Source organism: Catharus ustulatus, chromosome Z, assembly GCF_009819885.2.
Source record: "Catharus ustulatus isolate bCatUst1 chromosome Z, bCatUst1.pri.v2, whole genome shotgun sequence".
NCBI lineage: Eukaryota > Metazoa > Chordata > Aves > Passeriformes > Turdidae > Catharus > Catharus ustulatus.
In genome coordinates, this window is record NC_046262.2 from 59013262 (window position 1) to 59028062 (window position 14801).

The 14801-nt window shown below is 41.7% G+C and overlaps 1 protein-coding gene across 2 annotated transcripts in view; it reads left to right on the plus strand.

Annotated features, from left to right (window-relative positions):
- ECPAS (Ecm29 proteasome adaptor and scaffold) overlaps positions 1–14801 on the plus strand; it is a 66395-nt gene that overhangs the window by 47082 nt on the left and 4512 nt on the right. For both annotated transcript variants that reach the window (XM_033084746.2, XM_033084745.1), the window contains exons 30-47: positions 1280–1447; positions 2250–2329; positions 2719–2824; positions 3452–3499; positions 4481–4602; positions 5644–5794; positions 6610–6675; positions 8468–8557; positions 9029–9095; positions 9737–9828; positions 9923–9989; positions 10224–10415; positions 11354–11562; positions 12051–12094; positions 12584–12776; positions 13320–13464; positions 14072–14177; positions 14328–14416. In XM_033084746.2, coding sequence (XP_032940637.1) covers positions 1280–1447; positions 2250–2329; positions 2719–2824; positions 3452–3499; positions 4481–4602; positions 5644–5794; positions 6610–6675; positions 8468–8557; positions 9029–9095; positions 9737–9828; positions 9923–9989; positions 10224–10415; positions 11354–11562; positions 12051–12094; positions 12584–12776; positions 13320–13464; positions 14072–14177; positions 14328–14416 — 2035 coding nt within the window. The remainder of the gene's footprint in view (positions 1–1279; positions 1448–2249; positions 2330–2718; positions 2825–3451; positions 3500–4480; positions 4603–5643; positions 5795–6609; positions 6676–8467; positions 8558–9028; positions 9096–9736; positions 9829–9922; positions 9990–10223; positions 10416–11353; positions 11563–12050; positions 12095–12583; positions 12777–13319; positions 13465–14071; positions 14178–14327; positions 14417–14801) is intronic.

Sequence of the window (14801 nt, forward strand, 5' to 3'; positions counted from 1 at the left end):
ATTGGATCCACATCCAGGTGAAAAAAGGAGCATCATAAATTTAAAGATTCAGGTGTACTATTCAGTGCTTTGATGTGGGGACTCTTCACTGGCTTTACAGAAGCATGGAAGAACTTGTTTTGTGTCTCACACCATCACTTAGTGATAAAAACCAAGTCCTAGCTTTAATTCTCATCCAGAGTTTGACAGTTCTCAAGACCTTCCACAGCACTGTGACTTCAAAAGCACAGGAGCATAGTTAGGTTCCTGACGCTTGTGGAATTTCTCCAGCTGGGATGAGTCAAGAAAACACACTCAGAAGGTGTGGACTGAGCGTTGGCATTTGAAGAATTTGCAGAATTTTTTAAGTTGAAGGGGACATCTAGAAATCTGTGCTCTAAACCCCCCAAAAGAGCTAAACAGAGCATGATGTTCAGGGCCTTGGAGGCCTTGCCTTGCTTTTCTTTACACTTTCTGCAACTTCTTGCTTTTCATGGCAGTGATCTTAACTGTAAATGTCATTATTGCTGTTTTCTAGATCAACTAAAACAATGAACACATCCTGTCCTGTGAAGTCCCTAGTGTGGAGTTTTGAGAGGCAGCTTTTGACACTGCAAGTCAGAAAACATGCAGTCATTACAGGCAGTCGCTGCACTGCCTTCATTGAGTAATTTCTTCTTGGGCTATCCTGCCAAATATCGCGTGACTTCACAGGCAAGCATCATTTCCACTGTATTAGAAGTGACAGTGGAACTGATAGTGTTGGAGAAAGAAAAGGTCATAGAAGAATACTCAAGTTTAAAGTAAATATGGACAGTTGCAAAATTATAATCCCCAGAAATTTCAGGTTTTAGGAATAAGGTTGAGTTATTTTGGTTTTAGGTTTTCAGTTCCTGGGTTATTCTAATTCTTCTAAATCAGCAGAGTTGTAAGGAAGCAGTGGCCGAACCTCACCAATTTTGCCAAGAAATAATCTCTTTTGGAAGAATCTATTTAAATCTTCATAGTTTTAATTCACCAGTACTACTTCTGCAAATGAGATCAATCAGTATCTTGAAATTAAGGTTGGAAGAAAGTTTTGAAATAGTGTGTTGTCTGCTGAGTGTGATTGTATGCTTGAGATCACTGTGGCACTGTAGGAGGATGAGGATGAGCTAATTCTAGAACCATTCTAGACCTTTTGATTTGGTCTAAATCTAAAGCATGTCAGCCAACTTTGCCCCTGACTGTGGTGTGCCCATGAGCAATAACTGAGTGAGAGAACAATGTTTCAACAAATACTATTTTGTTGTCATTTCAGGGAGCAGCTTTTGGTTTCAATGTGATAGCTACCAAGGCTGGAGAGCAGCTGGCTCCATTTTTGCCCCAGCTTCTTCCCCGGCTCTACCGTTACCAGTTTGACCCCAACCTGGGCATTCGACAGGCAATGACCAGCATTTGGAATGCATTGGTCACTGACAAGTCGATGGTGAGTGACCAGCAAAGTGCAGCGAGGGGCTTTGCTGACAGCTAGAGATCCTCATGGGACAGATGCATTTTCTGAAAGAAGAGACAGTGCAGAAAAGGGTGAGGTACTGTGCTGGAAAGGTGGTGTTTGAACCCATGGATGAGCTTGGAACTTGTGCCGGGGTCTCTCATATGTGAAAGGATATTGCAGAGCTTGTTTGTGCAGTCAGCATTAAAATTTATGATTTGCTTAAAATGGGGTCTTTCCATTTTGATATTGCTTTGATACTGCTTATGAGAAGCTCTTAAAGGAAGAGCATCTAAATGTTGTTCCTCACTTTTTAAGTGGGAGGAAGCCCATGGTTGGAGGCTGAGGGAGCATTCCTCCCAGGTGTGTTTCAGGAATAAGTGGTTTTCATAATGTGTCCTTGCTTTGGTTCTGCAAGACTTGGAATTGGGTTTGCATTTTTTTTCTTCCAGGAAAGCTGATCTTAATGTGAAATTCACTCTGATCCCTCATCAAAGAGAGGGATCTTCAACAACTGTTTCTTGAGTAAATGCATGTTTGGTGTTGCATTTTAACACTTCTGCTGATAAAGGCCTTACGGGACTTTCCTTGTTGCATCTTTCACAATTTTAAGCAGTGCAGAGAAGGGTGTGTCTAAAGCACAGAGAAAGTTTGCACAACGCTGGCAAGCATTAGTTCATCTGATGTGGCTGAAAGCAGGTTGTATTGTCCAAAAGGACTCTTTTTTTTTTACGGAGTACTGGACAAGGATGCATAGCTCTGCTTCTTTCATGATTTTTCCTTTTTTAAATTATAGGTTGATAAGTACATGAAGGAAATTCTTGAAGATTTGATCAGTAGCCTAACCAGCAGTCTTTGGAGGATCAGAGAATCCAGGTATTGCTAGGAAAATTATTAGATTTATCTTTGAACTCAGTTATTTTCAATTCCATACTTTACACCATTTTAGTTTCTTATCATATGTTTAAAGAAAAGAAAACTAAAACAGTTTTGTCTCTGGAATGTTTGCAGTAGCAGTTTTCACCACAGCAACCTTTTTCATCTCCTGTCACCTGTTTAAGGTTTTACCTGAATGACTGAGCATTTTTTTCTCTGCTGAAGGAAACATTCTTGGCAGAATAGATTTAGAATTTGGGGAAAGTAAGGAGTGTGAAACCATTCTGATTTTTTAAAACTATTTATTTATATTTATAAACATATCTGTGTATATACACGTGTATCAAGTAAGAATATTTTGTGAAAGAAATAAAATTCCCTGTTTGCAGTTGTCTGGCACTAAATGACTTACTAAGAGGAAGACCTTTGGATGACATCATAGACAAGCTTCCAGAGATCTGGGAAGTCCTGTTCAGAGTGCAAGATGATATTAAGGTAATGAAGCGGAGAACTGAATAGGAATCCTCAACAAACAGCTCAACAGCAGTGATCAAGCTCTGAGATGTTTAAAGAGAGATTTGCTGTCAAGTCAACTTGAAGCCAAAGAGAGTTTTGAGTATTAAACAGACTAGAAATTCATTTTCCTTGAATGTAAAATTTCCATGCCACTTTGGGAATTCTCTTTATGTTTGAAGTGTTGGATTTTGTTCCTGCTATGCTTATTCTAGATGATTTGAGATCTTTCCTTGATATAAAAGAATTCCTGAGTTAATTAATTAAACTTTAGTTGCTTAAACGTTTGAATATAGAAACATTTATTTTAGGCTGCTAGTGTGCTGAGTTGATATATGGTGATACATGGTGTGCTGAACTTGGATATATGAAGTCAGAGTCTTTGGGTCCTTCCAGGTTTCAGCTCTGATTGTACCAGATACTCAGATGGAGCAAAACCAGAATTTCTTTTAATGATGTTCTAATACTTTTTTTTAAAGATATTACTACTTTATTTTAAGTAATATCCATGAAGACAGCCTTGTCTGTTCTAGTGTTAATGCTTATCAATTAATATTAACTATTCTAAAAGAATAAAAATAACAGAAATAATTGTTAACTTTTTTTTAGGAGACTGTGCGAAAGGCAGCAGAGCTAGCCCTAAAAACTTTAAGCAAGGTAAAACTACAATTTTATCGTACGCACATGTAGACAAGGCACGTATGGTTTTGATGTCAGGAGTGACCATAGACTGTATTTTCTATAGACTGTTGTCCTCAGAGAATTTCTAGTGTAAGATCCAGTTGTAAAAGACTAAACAGCCCCCTAGACAGCAATCCTAATAAGCATCACCACATACTCCCTTGTACTTTTATTTATGCTAGTGAAGTCATACTGCTTGAGGGTAAATGTGATGTTACAGTCTATATAAGCAAAGGAAAGATGTCATAAACTGTGGGTTTTTTCCCCTCCAATGTTGGGGGTGGAATTTAAGTAAACTTACTGTAACTTCAACTGTTTATCGAGACTGATGTAGTTGACCAAGCCTGGTGGTATATTACTGGTATGAAATGAAGTAATTGTGTATGGTCTTCTCTGTGATGCTGTTACTGACAAGGTTTTTTGGGTGTGGTGCACATCTATCACTTGATATTTTGTTTGGTAATCCTCTAAAAAAGTCACACTGGAGGCAGTGGATCTAAAGTGCTGTGTTTGAAATCAGTGTTCATAGTGCATTACATTTTAATGCTGCAAGTTAGGATCTGGTCCCAAAATGTTGTTGTGGAATGTTGCAGTTGCAGGATGTGTTCTCATCTGGGACTTGTTGCTCTGCTGTGTGGAATGATTGAGTCCCTGTGGCTGAGATAGGCTGTCCTTCAACTGAGAGGCTGTTTGGTTCATCTGTTTATCCAGATTCAGGTCAAGGCATGCTACGCTCTGAATATACCTTTTCTGGAAGTGGATTGTAGTTGAAACCCCTTTTAGGGATGACTCTTAGGGCTTAACTGCCTTGTTAAGGTGAAGAGAAGGTGTAACAGAGCCTGGACTTGGCAGTTTGTCTAGTTACTGTTGACTTCTGTCTAAAGGAGAAGTTGCTTTAATGTAATCTGAGGGGGAGGTTTGTACATGTTTGCAGCATTGATTCTCACCTGTCTCCAGGTCTGTGTGAAAATGTGCGACCCCTCTAAAGGAGCAGCAGGTCAGAAGACGATAGCTGTGTTGCTCCCTTGCCTCCTAGACAAAGGAATAGTAAGCACAGTTGCTGAAGTCCGATCTCTCAGGTTAGTTTTCCATCATGTAAGTTCCCTGGGGGTTGGGTCATAACTTGTCCCCAAGACACCAAATTTATTTACCTAAGTTGCAGAATGTTCTTTGTGTTTGAAGAGGCAGGTCCCTCATAACCTGTCCCCAAAAGAGCTTTCCTGCTGAGTTCTTTTCTCATGGAGTTTAAATAACAGCCCTGAGAACTCTGCCTGCCTTTTGGGAGTACCTCTCTGCAAATGTCCAGATTCAGTTCCCAGCAGGAAGTTTTTTTCCTCCCTGTACAAATGGCAGGCTGATCCAGAAGGAGTGTGCCATGCTAAGGCTGTCCTTTGGGACTGGCGTATCTTTTCTGGTTGCAAACAAAAAGTCCAGTGGTTCTTCAAACAGCTTTGTCTGATCTCAAAAGTGCATGTGAATATTGACAGTTCACATCCCCGACTGCATTTGGTCACGCTATTCAAGTATGTTTTACTTCCTGTAACAGTTCAGTGTCCCTTGATGGGACTTTATATGCTTGTCAATTTTTAACCTTGTTTATTCTTTCCTTTGGCTGAGGTACAAAAAAACTGCAAAATTCAAAGGGAAGGTAGCTAGCTTCACAAAAATAATTATTAGGAAGGCTAGAAGGCTTCTAACAAAAGAATATTTCTTGAACTGTTTTCATTCCTTTTGAAGATACGAAAACCCTTTGTCAGAATGCAACATGAAACTGACTAGTAGGGTTTGAGTAGATTATTGTAACTTGTCTTTTCTTGTGCAGAGACAGTGGATGTCTCAGGGTGACTTTGCCTAGTGCTTCTTTAAAACTTGCGGGTGTGTTATTTCTTTCCACATCTGTCTGCAGTACTGCCTCTTTGCCCATTCCCTTTGTGATTCCAGGGCCAAAGTAAACAATCTCTGACCAAAACATCTCTTGGAAGCTCAGGGCTAGGGAATAATTTTGTTTAAGCAAAAATTGCACATGGTTTTTGTTTGAAGGAAGATTAGAGTAGATCAGAGAGGCTTTTCAGATCAGTCTGTATGTATCGCCGTTAACCTCCCCTTTTATCTTTTTCCAGCATTAACACTCTTGTGAAGATCAGTAAAAGTGCTGGGTCTATGCTGAAACCTCACGCGCCAAAACTTATCCCAGCCCTGTTGGAATCCTTGAGTATGCTGGAGCCTCAAGTCCTCAATTATTTGAGTCTTTCTGCAACAGATCAAGAGAAAGTAAGTGCAGCTATAACAGGGAAGTGTCAACAGAGCAGAGATACCAAAGATTTAATATTCATTCAGTGGACAGAAAAATAGCAGATGTGGTAGACAGGTATTCAAAGAGCAAAGAGAAATAGCTGATAAGTTACTAAAAAGTTTGGTTACAGAATATGGCTGGACAAATGTGGGAGGTTTTTTTGAAGGGTTTGGATTATTTTTATTCCCTAGACCAGTGTATGTTTCCAAAAGTAAAGAGCAATTTTAGTAATCTTTTCTTAAATGTCATTGTGTTTTTTTCCCAAGGGATTAACTACAGGACTACATTAACTTAAATTGTATGGTGTGCCACAATACTATATGGTGGCGGTGGATGTTGTAAGCACCATGTCCTTTAATTTTTCTCAAAGAACCATATTAATCACAGTCTTGGGAAAGTGATTGTAACCCATTTAGTAGAAACAAGTTTAGCTAATTTCGTTGTGGGAGGGAAGAGGGTCAATTAGATTAGTCCTTTGCAAATGAAAAGGGAGTGAACATTGTGTACACTTCAGTGAGAGACTATATGTCTTTGTTTTCCCTTCCTCTCTCCCTCCCTCTAGAACATCAGTCTGCCTCTGAAAGGGAAACAGTCTGTAGGCATAATTGCTTTCTCCATGTATCTGAAATAGATTTTAGTGTAAGGTTGTGAATTACAGCTGATGTTGTTGCCCTTTCTACTGTTTTCATGTTGTGTTTACACTTGGATTTCTTTGCTTGTTTTTCCTATTGTGGTTTTTTTTGGTTGTTTTTTTTTTTTTGTTTTTGTTTTTTTTTGTTTTGTTTTTTTTTAGACTGCAATGGATAGTGCCAGACTTAGTGCTGTCAAATCATCTCCCATGATGGAAACCATTAACATGGTAAGTATTGGTTTCAGAAGGGTTTCGGAGTAAGGTATGTTGTAGAGGAATAGGAATTAAAATGTATTCTTTACAGAATATCTCTTCAGGGTTCAGGGTTCATTTTCTTACTCACATTTCCACGTGGCTGTCTGTACAGACTTCTCCTCATACCACCAATGCTTGCCCCTCAGATCAGTTGTGAATAACTTTGGTTCCATTTGGAGTCATATGGACTGCCTCTTCATCTGAAGACCTGCCTGCTTTGATGAAAAGGGCATCCTTCAAGAACTTTTCTTTGGATAGGGGCTCAGCTAGTTCTGGGATAGCTAGCATTTTTCTTCATCTCTGGCCCACAACTCCAAAACTAACTTCTCACCTGGGCCTTCAATTGATGATGGTCATTGCTGGTAAGGTATAAATGCTGTTCAACCATTGCCTTCTGGTGCCCTGGATATTCCTATCTGGGCCTTGCCTGTGCTTTCATGGTGGAAATATTTAGAGAAAATGCTGAAATCACTGGAAACACTGTCAGAAAGTGGTGTTTGGCACCAGAGTTTCCTGCTGCTGGAGGAGGAGTTGCTGATGCCCAGATGCTGTACTATAGGATGTCCTAGCAGAACTCCCTGTCCTCTATAGAAACCTGTCCCTTCCCAGAAAAAGGCCTCACTTTTCTGCTCAGACATTGCACACAGCCAGGGGAATGTGGGCAGGTAATGAATGTGAGGGTTGAGCAAGTTTTAGGGGAGTTGTAGCCACCAGAGTAATTTATTGTTTTCTCATCTTATGGAGAAACAGCAACAGCAAACCCTCCTGTACGTAACAGCATGTGAAGTTGAGTTTTGGTGTCAGGTGAAGTGGTCTCTATAAATAGAGTGTAAAGCAGTTTGGGATTAAAGGCTTCATGTAAAGGTATACTTGCTGCAACCCTGCAGGCTGCCGCAGCTGCTGCTGTCCCTCCTCAAGGCCATGCCCTTCCCTGTCCGGTCTGGGGGAACAACTGTGGTGCCCTGATCATTGATTGGGATTTTGTAGGGTAGGGGAGAGATAGTAATGACTTCCATGGAGTTTTGTGAAGATGTCCTTGCTTATGAGCAACCTCCTCTATATTCAGGGGCTGTCTGGGAGATTATATGGATAATTTGCTTCACCAAAGCAGTGATTGAGGGGGGAAATAACAGTTGATGTGACTTTGGAAGCTCAGTTACCTTAATTTAGTATGTGATCCTTGAATTTGCTAGAGAATTGATGTCCCCTCTGCAGAGAGTGTGTTACACAGAATGCTGGTGACATGAGGCTTTTTGTTTTGCCTGGTGGCATTTTAGGCATAGCAGAATAAAAATCATACTAATTACATCCTTTTTGTGCCTTTCTGTCATTTATGTGACTCTTTTGTCTTGACCTGTTTAAAAACTGTCTTGACTGGTCATTGTCTGATTTGGATATGTTATTGCTTCCTGATTTCAGAGAGTTGGGGAAATGTTGAGTTTTGTAGACGCCTTTGCATCTCATACCTGCTAGTGTGTTAGTTTCAGGTTCCTGAAGAGTTGGAACACATCAGTTCCAGCAAGTGATAGTTTTAGCAAGATTAGCTCAGCAGAGAAGTGGGACAGGAGAATCTGTATGTGGTAGAATCTACTTCATGTTAGCTTTTTCTCATCATGGCAGTAAATTCTTGTGATTCAGCTGAGGACCAGCCAGCAGTGCTGAGGCAGCCTCTGCTAGAAATACACCCACTTAACTCTGCCTTCATTACGTTTCTTTTTTTTTTGTTCCTTTTTTATCTCTCTCCCTGTCTCTTGCCTTTCTCTAGAGCTTGCAATATTTGGATGTGTCTGTCCTCGGTGAGTTGGTCCCTCGGCTGTGTGAACTGATCAAAAGTGGAGTTGGCCTTGGCACAAAGGTACGTCTGTGGTTTTAATAGCTCTTTTGGAAATGAAGAAGGGAATATAGAGTAGTGTCAATGTAAATATGGTTCCTTTGAACTATGTCTTTTAAAGCAACAGCTTGGGCTCATACATACTGATGTCATTTGATATCTGTGTCCCAATCCACTACATCACTCTTCTGAATGCATGCTGCCCTAGCCTGCTGCTGTGCTCTGTGACACGAGTGCAGAAGGTTGTCCTTGATTGCTGCAAATCTTCTAGGATCATCTATCCTGAGTGTGGGTCCTTTTTCACTTCCCATTATTGTCAGTCATGTTTTGCAAACTTCTGCTTCTTCTTTTACTTCTCTTGGATTGTGTGAATAAAGGTGAGTTGGTGTAGGTCATATCTTACAAGTGCAGGTAGCACCACAGCAAGTATTAACAATAATTACCAGTGGCAAATATTATTTTATCTTACCTTTGTTTTCCATTGCAATCTTCCAGGGGGGCTGTGCCAGTGTAATTGTGTCATTAACAACACAATGCCCTCAAGACTTAACACCTTATTCAGGTAAGGTTTGTGTCTTAGTGTCAGGTTTTAAAGGTGCTTTTGGTTGCTGTGGTGTTTCTTCCCTTGAGTTTAGCACAAGAATGATCTTTACATGTGTATTTTTATCAGAGAGTTGTTTGAAGTTACCTTTTTTGTTTGAGATTGGCATGTTTGGAGTAGGTTCAGTACCCTCACCAAGTTGGAAGAGATAGAGGAAGGAGTTGATGGAATTCACTAGCACTGAGCAGGAATAGGCAAAAATATTTGTTTTCTTGCTTGGAGCAGTGTAACAATGCCTGTGTTAGTGCAGCACTGTCAATGTGCACTTTTTCCTTCAGCTTGAGCTAGGAGTGGACCATGAACAGCCACTTTGCTTCATTGGGTGTCTTCTAACAGTAGAAAGAACATCACATTTCTGTTCCAAAATAGAAATGAAGCTGAAAGCATGATCAACTGGAGTGCTTGCATATAATAACATTATCACTCAAGGTGTGCTAAACACTAGCACTAGTATAAATATAAGGACTTACAGATTTATAAACCCACATACATGCAGTGAGGAAAAGTGCATAAATTCAGGCAGTCTAATGAAATGCAGGCTATTGTTATTCTTGCCATAGCAATAACACAATGCTTTGATAAAGTAAAACGTCTTCCAACAGGCAAACTTATGAGCGCTTTACTTAGTGGCCTGACTGATCGCAACAGTGTGGTACAGAAGTCTTTTGCCTTTGCTATGGGGCATCTGGTCAGGGTGAGTCGTTGAACTTCTTTGAATTTTATTTTGCACCTTTATTGGGGGTCTTCTTTGAATTGTTTGAATAATTTGAGTCTCTTCCTTTTTGTAGACTTCCCGGGACAGTAGCACTGAGAAGCTGCTGCACAAACTCAGCAGCTGGTACATGGAGAAGGAAGGTATGCTGCTTTTGGGGTATTCATTTACAGAATACAGTGCTGAAAAAGTTCCTGGTGATAGCAAAAGCTAGTAAAGAAACATTTCTATATTGTGATGTTTGGTTTCACTGGCTGAATAACTCCTATACAATGTTGCACAATATTATGTATTACTCTGTTTTCCAAGAGGTGAACCAAGCAGTTAAAAGCATAATCCTGCTTTCCAGTTATAATGTGCTTGTTTTGTTCTTTCAGAGCCTGTTTACAGAGCAGGCTGTGCTTTAACTGTGCATGCTATGGGACGCTACAGCCCAGACGTACTGAAGAACCATGCCAAGCAGGTGCTGCCATTGGCTTTTCTTGGAATGCATGAAGTTGCCGAAGAAGAGAAAGGAGAGAAAGAAAATTCTACTCTATGGACTGAAGTTTGGCAGGAAAATGTACCTGGTGTGTTGTGTTAAGAGTAGTAAAGCTCTCTGAGAAGCATGAGACAAGAAATAGCGTTATGGAATTCCATATGGAATTCCATTCAGAAAATTTAGAGTTCTTATGGTGAGAGATTTGGGAAGCTTGTTCCCATTTTCTTCCTTTCTCTAGATTTCTTGTATGAACGTTACCTTCTCTGACTATTTAATTACAGGGGCATTGATCACAAGGATGGATAGGCACAGTAGGAGTATTTTAAAATTGTGATGCACCGAATGCCACTGTAATATGGCCCTGATGGTACAGATAAATAGTCATCTTGGAAATGTTGATGCCAGCCTTTAGAGACTGCTGCACACTTCAGAGTTAAGGGGCTTTGGTCCTTCTCTCTTGTTGGAGATCTCTGTGGTAATACCTGTGGTTCTCAATGAATGAATCTGTGCTATAGAAGTACAGTTCTTTCTGTAGAGGAAGGTCTGGATGCATTATAGTATTGTTTTGCTGACACTTTTGAATTTCAGATCTGGTTCCTCAGTCACCACATGATTTTTATGGAGTCTGAGAAAGGAACTGAAAAGGTTTTCTAGTGATTGGTTCTTGGAAGAAAAAATATGAAGGCATTATATTCCTTAGGAACAGGCTAACACAGCGAGTAGTGTCTGCTGTATGGACGGACTGAAATGAGCTCTGTGTCTAAATATGCGAGACTTAATGTGAAACCCCTAGAAAAGAACCCATCTTCAGTCAGTCTGGGAAGAATTCTTCATGCTTTTGCCTGAAGTCGACCTTTGTGATGTCTCATAGCCGAAAACCTGTAACTGGTTGTTTTTTGGTTTTTTTCCAGTGTAGGGCTGGCCTTGATTTCTTGTGGTGTTTTTCATTGTAGGAATTTTTTTAGTAAGATTAAAGGTTTGTTTATTTTGTAGCAAAATTACAGTTTTCTTCCATTTGACATGCAGGTACTCAGGGTGGGATTAGACTGTATTTGCAGGAGTTGATATCCATCACCCAGAAGGCTCTACAGTCTCAGTCCTGGAAGATGAAAGCTCAGGGAGCAGCTGCCATGGCATCAATTGCCAAACAGACAGGCTCCCTTGTACCACCACATCTGGGAATGGTGCTCTCTGCACTGCTGCAAGGCCTGCCAGGAAGAACCTGGACTGGGAAGGTAAAGTGGGAATTGTCACCTCATAGTTTGCTGTGAGCGTAGCAGTGGGCAGCCCTTGAGGCCGGAAATGCTATGTTCTCTGCTGCAGAGCAGCACGATAAGAATGCTGATGCAATGAGTCTGCCTTTGGTCCTGCATTTAGCAGATACAGAAATGACTGGGAAGATAGGTAGGTGAAATTCAGACTGCTTTAGGAGTTGGGCTTCCACTTAGACTAATTCCGCTGCACCATTTCTAGCCTGAAGAGATGCTAGCATGTGCTTAGAGGTGCTGCAAGGCCCCTTTCTGCTGCCAGTTCCCTGCAGATTGAAAGCTCAGTCCTCTGCAGGAGGAGTGGCAGGGGATAGACAGACATTGCTTCTTCAAATTGCTGTCATTGCCATGTTTCCCTACTGCCCCTTGCAGAAGAACATGAAGGTTCCTGTGCAGCACGACTGTGCATTTTGGCTGTGTGGCACTTCTCAGTGATGTCTCTTTTATCATTGCAGGAGGAGCTGTTAAAGGCCGTTGCCAGTGTTGTTTCTGCATGCAGGTAAGTGGCTTGAATGAGGTAATCTGAGATCTCAAAGGAGGCTCCTGTACAGTGTTACTGCATATAGTGTACTAAGGAGATTCTAGAAAGTTTGTCATACCATTCTGATCTCCTATTGGCATGTGAGGAGCAAATGATGCTTCAGAGAGACCTGTAGAAGTAAATGGTTGATTTAGAGAGGAAGAGGAGGATGTTGAGAGGCCACAGTTGCTAAGAGTAGAGCAGAGACTAAGGAGGAAGACAGAGACCTTAAATAGGAAAAGGAGGAAGAGGTAGAAGCATAGTAGAGAGAGCAAGTCCCTTGGAAGCATATGAGAAAAGAAAATACAACAGGGAGAACAGACAAATTGAAAGAGCACCCCAGTGTAACTTCTGTTGCAATTACTGATAGGCAACTGGGTGCCAAGACACAGGAGTTATTTCCTCTCTGGGAACAGTGGATTTTGGGAAGAAATTAACATGGTAGTGTCTGTGTGCCTTTCATTTCAGTGCAGAGCTGCAGAAGTCAGTATCTGGTCAGCCCACCATCACAGATGTTGTCCAGGCTCTCCTGAAAGAATGTCGTAAAGAAAACCTGAAGTATAAGATGGTGGCACTGCGCTGTGCAGCTGAGGTGCTGCAGGTAACAAAGGAAGACCGGTTCCAGGAACTTGCTGATATCATCTTTCCCATGATAAAGAAGGTGACAGTTCAACTTCTTGAGTTTTCTCTCTTTCAAAGCAGTACACCCAAGTAGTGACAGTCCCAGTGATGCTGGCTGCATGGCAGGCTTCTGCCCTGAGGACTGATAATATGAGGGACTCCCCACATTCATACAGATCTTTAGTGGGGCTGAATTCCAGACAGTTGGTGAGCCCTACAATGGTTCTACCCATGCTGCCCAAATTCTGAATTAACTCGACTGTTCTCTAGCCAGAGTCCTGCATGTGATGTCTACCACTGTCCCATTACCTCCTGACAAGCTAATTCCTACTGTTGTGTAGAGTGCTTGTGTTCAGTATGAGCAGACCATTGCAGCTCTGGGAGTGGGACTCGTGTAGCACAGGCACATGTTTGGGTCCAGGCCACAGAGCCTGCTGTGCCCTTTGCAGTCTGTTGGCAGCACCAGAGCTGGGCACGAGGGCTGGTGTGTGCAGACTGCAGGGGAAGACTGAGCTGCACTGCAGTGTGTGCCTAGCCTGCCCTCATCCTTCTGTCAGTCACATCTTCCCCGTGGCCTCTGCAGAACTCTCTGGAGAGCATGGGAGTGGCTTTTCCAAAGCATGATGAAGAGGATGAGGACATGAGGGAGAAAGAGGTTCAGATGGAGTCCCTGATCTGTGCCTTCGAGACCCTGGGCAAAGCCTGGCCGAGGAGCCCGGAGACGCAGCGTAAGTCAGCTGATGAAATGCAGAGCAAACTATTGTCTCTTAAAATGAAAAGTGGAAGAAGGGAAGGACGTGGAGATCACATGCATAATGAGTAGAATGCAGGAAAAGATGTATTGAGATGGATCTCATTGCAGGCAGCTTGTAAGTGTCTTCAGTGAGAAAGCTGCCCCAACAGCGTTCCAGCAAAATAACCCATCCTTGGGAAAAATCTTTACTGTTGTTTTAAATTCACTTCACAGAAATGTTCAGAGTTTATAGATATGCAGAATGAGTAAGGTGGCTTGCCTAATGAAAAGAAGCCTAACTCTGCTGCCCATGTTTATGTTTGCATCAAAGCTGGTACAAGGTGGAAGAACTGGGAATACCTAGAGAGGGATGGAAAAAGGCTGCTTTTATTAGCATGCCAGAATATGCCGCTGTTTCATCTGCCAGTATTTGTAATGAGTGAGTGAAGATTTTCAGGGTCACTCATTGCAGGATGTTGACCTTGCCATATTGAGTGATTGGCTTGATACCGTTTGTTGAGGAGCACTTTGGAGATAGACCAGGAAGTGTGTTTTCTTCTGCCTTTCCCTGTGGCAACATGATGTCCTTTTTTGGCCTGTAGGTTGCTATCGCCAAGAGTTTTGCAAGTTAATGTGTGACCGTCTGAAGCTCAGCACTTGGAAGGTGCAGCTTGGAGTGCTACAAGCCATGAATGCCTACTTTCAAGGGTAATTCTTTCTGCAGTCCACTTCAGTGATTTGTCTTCTGTGTCTTGCTTGAAACTGTTTAATGGACTTGATGACACTGAATTCTTGGAGAAGTTGAGCAGGCTTCTGTCCCAGTGATGCATAGTGCCTGACTCTTTTTGCATTTGACAGGCTAATGCTGTTTGATGAAGAGCACTCTGACCCTGTGGCTTTGACAGAAATACTGTTGGAAACCTGTTCCTCTATCACCCATTCTTTAGGTAAATGGACTTCTACTGGTTTGTGATGGATGAGGAATTGCTTGTTAACGCCATTGTCCTCTGGGGGTTTTTGTGGTAGCGGAAATGCAGAATAAGCAGTTGTCAGAGGTAACATTTAGCTGTTCTTCCACTACAGTGTGGTTGTTGTGAAGTTGCAATGCTCAAGGCAGTACTGTGCAGGGTGCAGTTCGCGGAGAAGTGCATTCCTCTTGTGCAAGAGAACTCTACAAGGAGAGGGAGAGGCAGACAGCAGACCATGCAACCTCTCAGAACACAAACTATTCCTGATTTAATGAAACACAAACTTTTCTCCTCCACCATTCAGATTTCTTAGATACATATGCATTATGTATCCAAGATTATGGTATCCAAAAGATACCTCAGA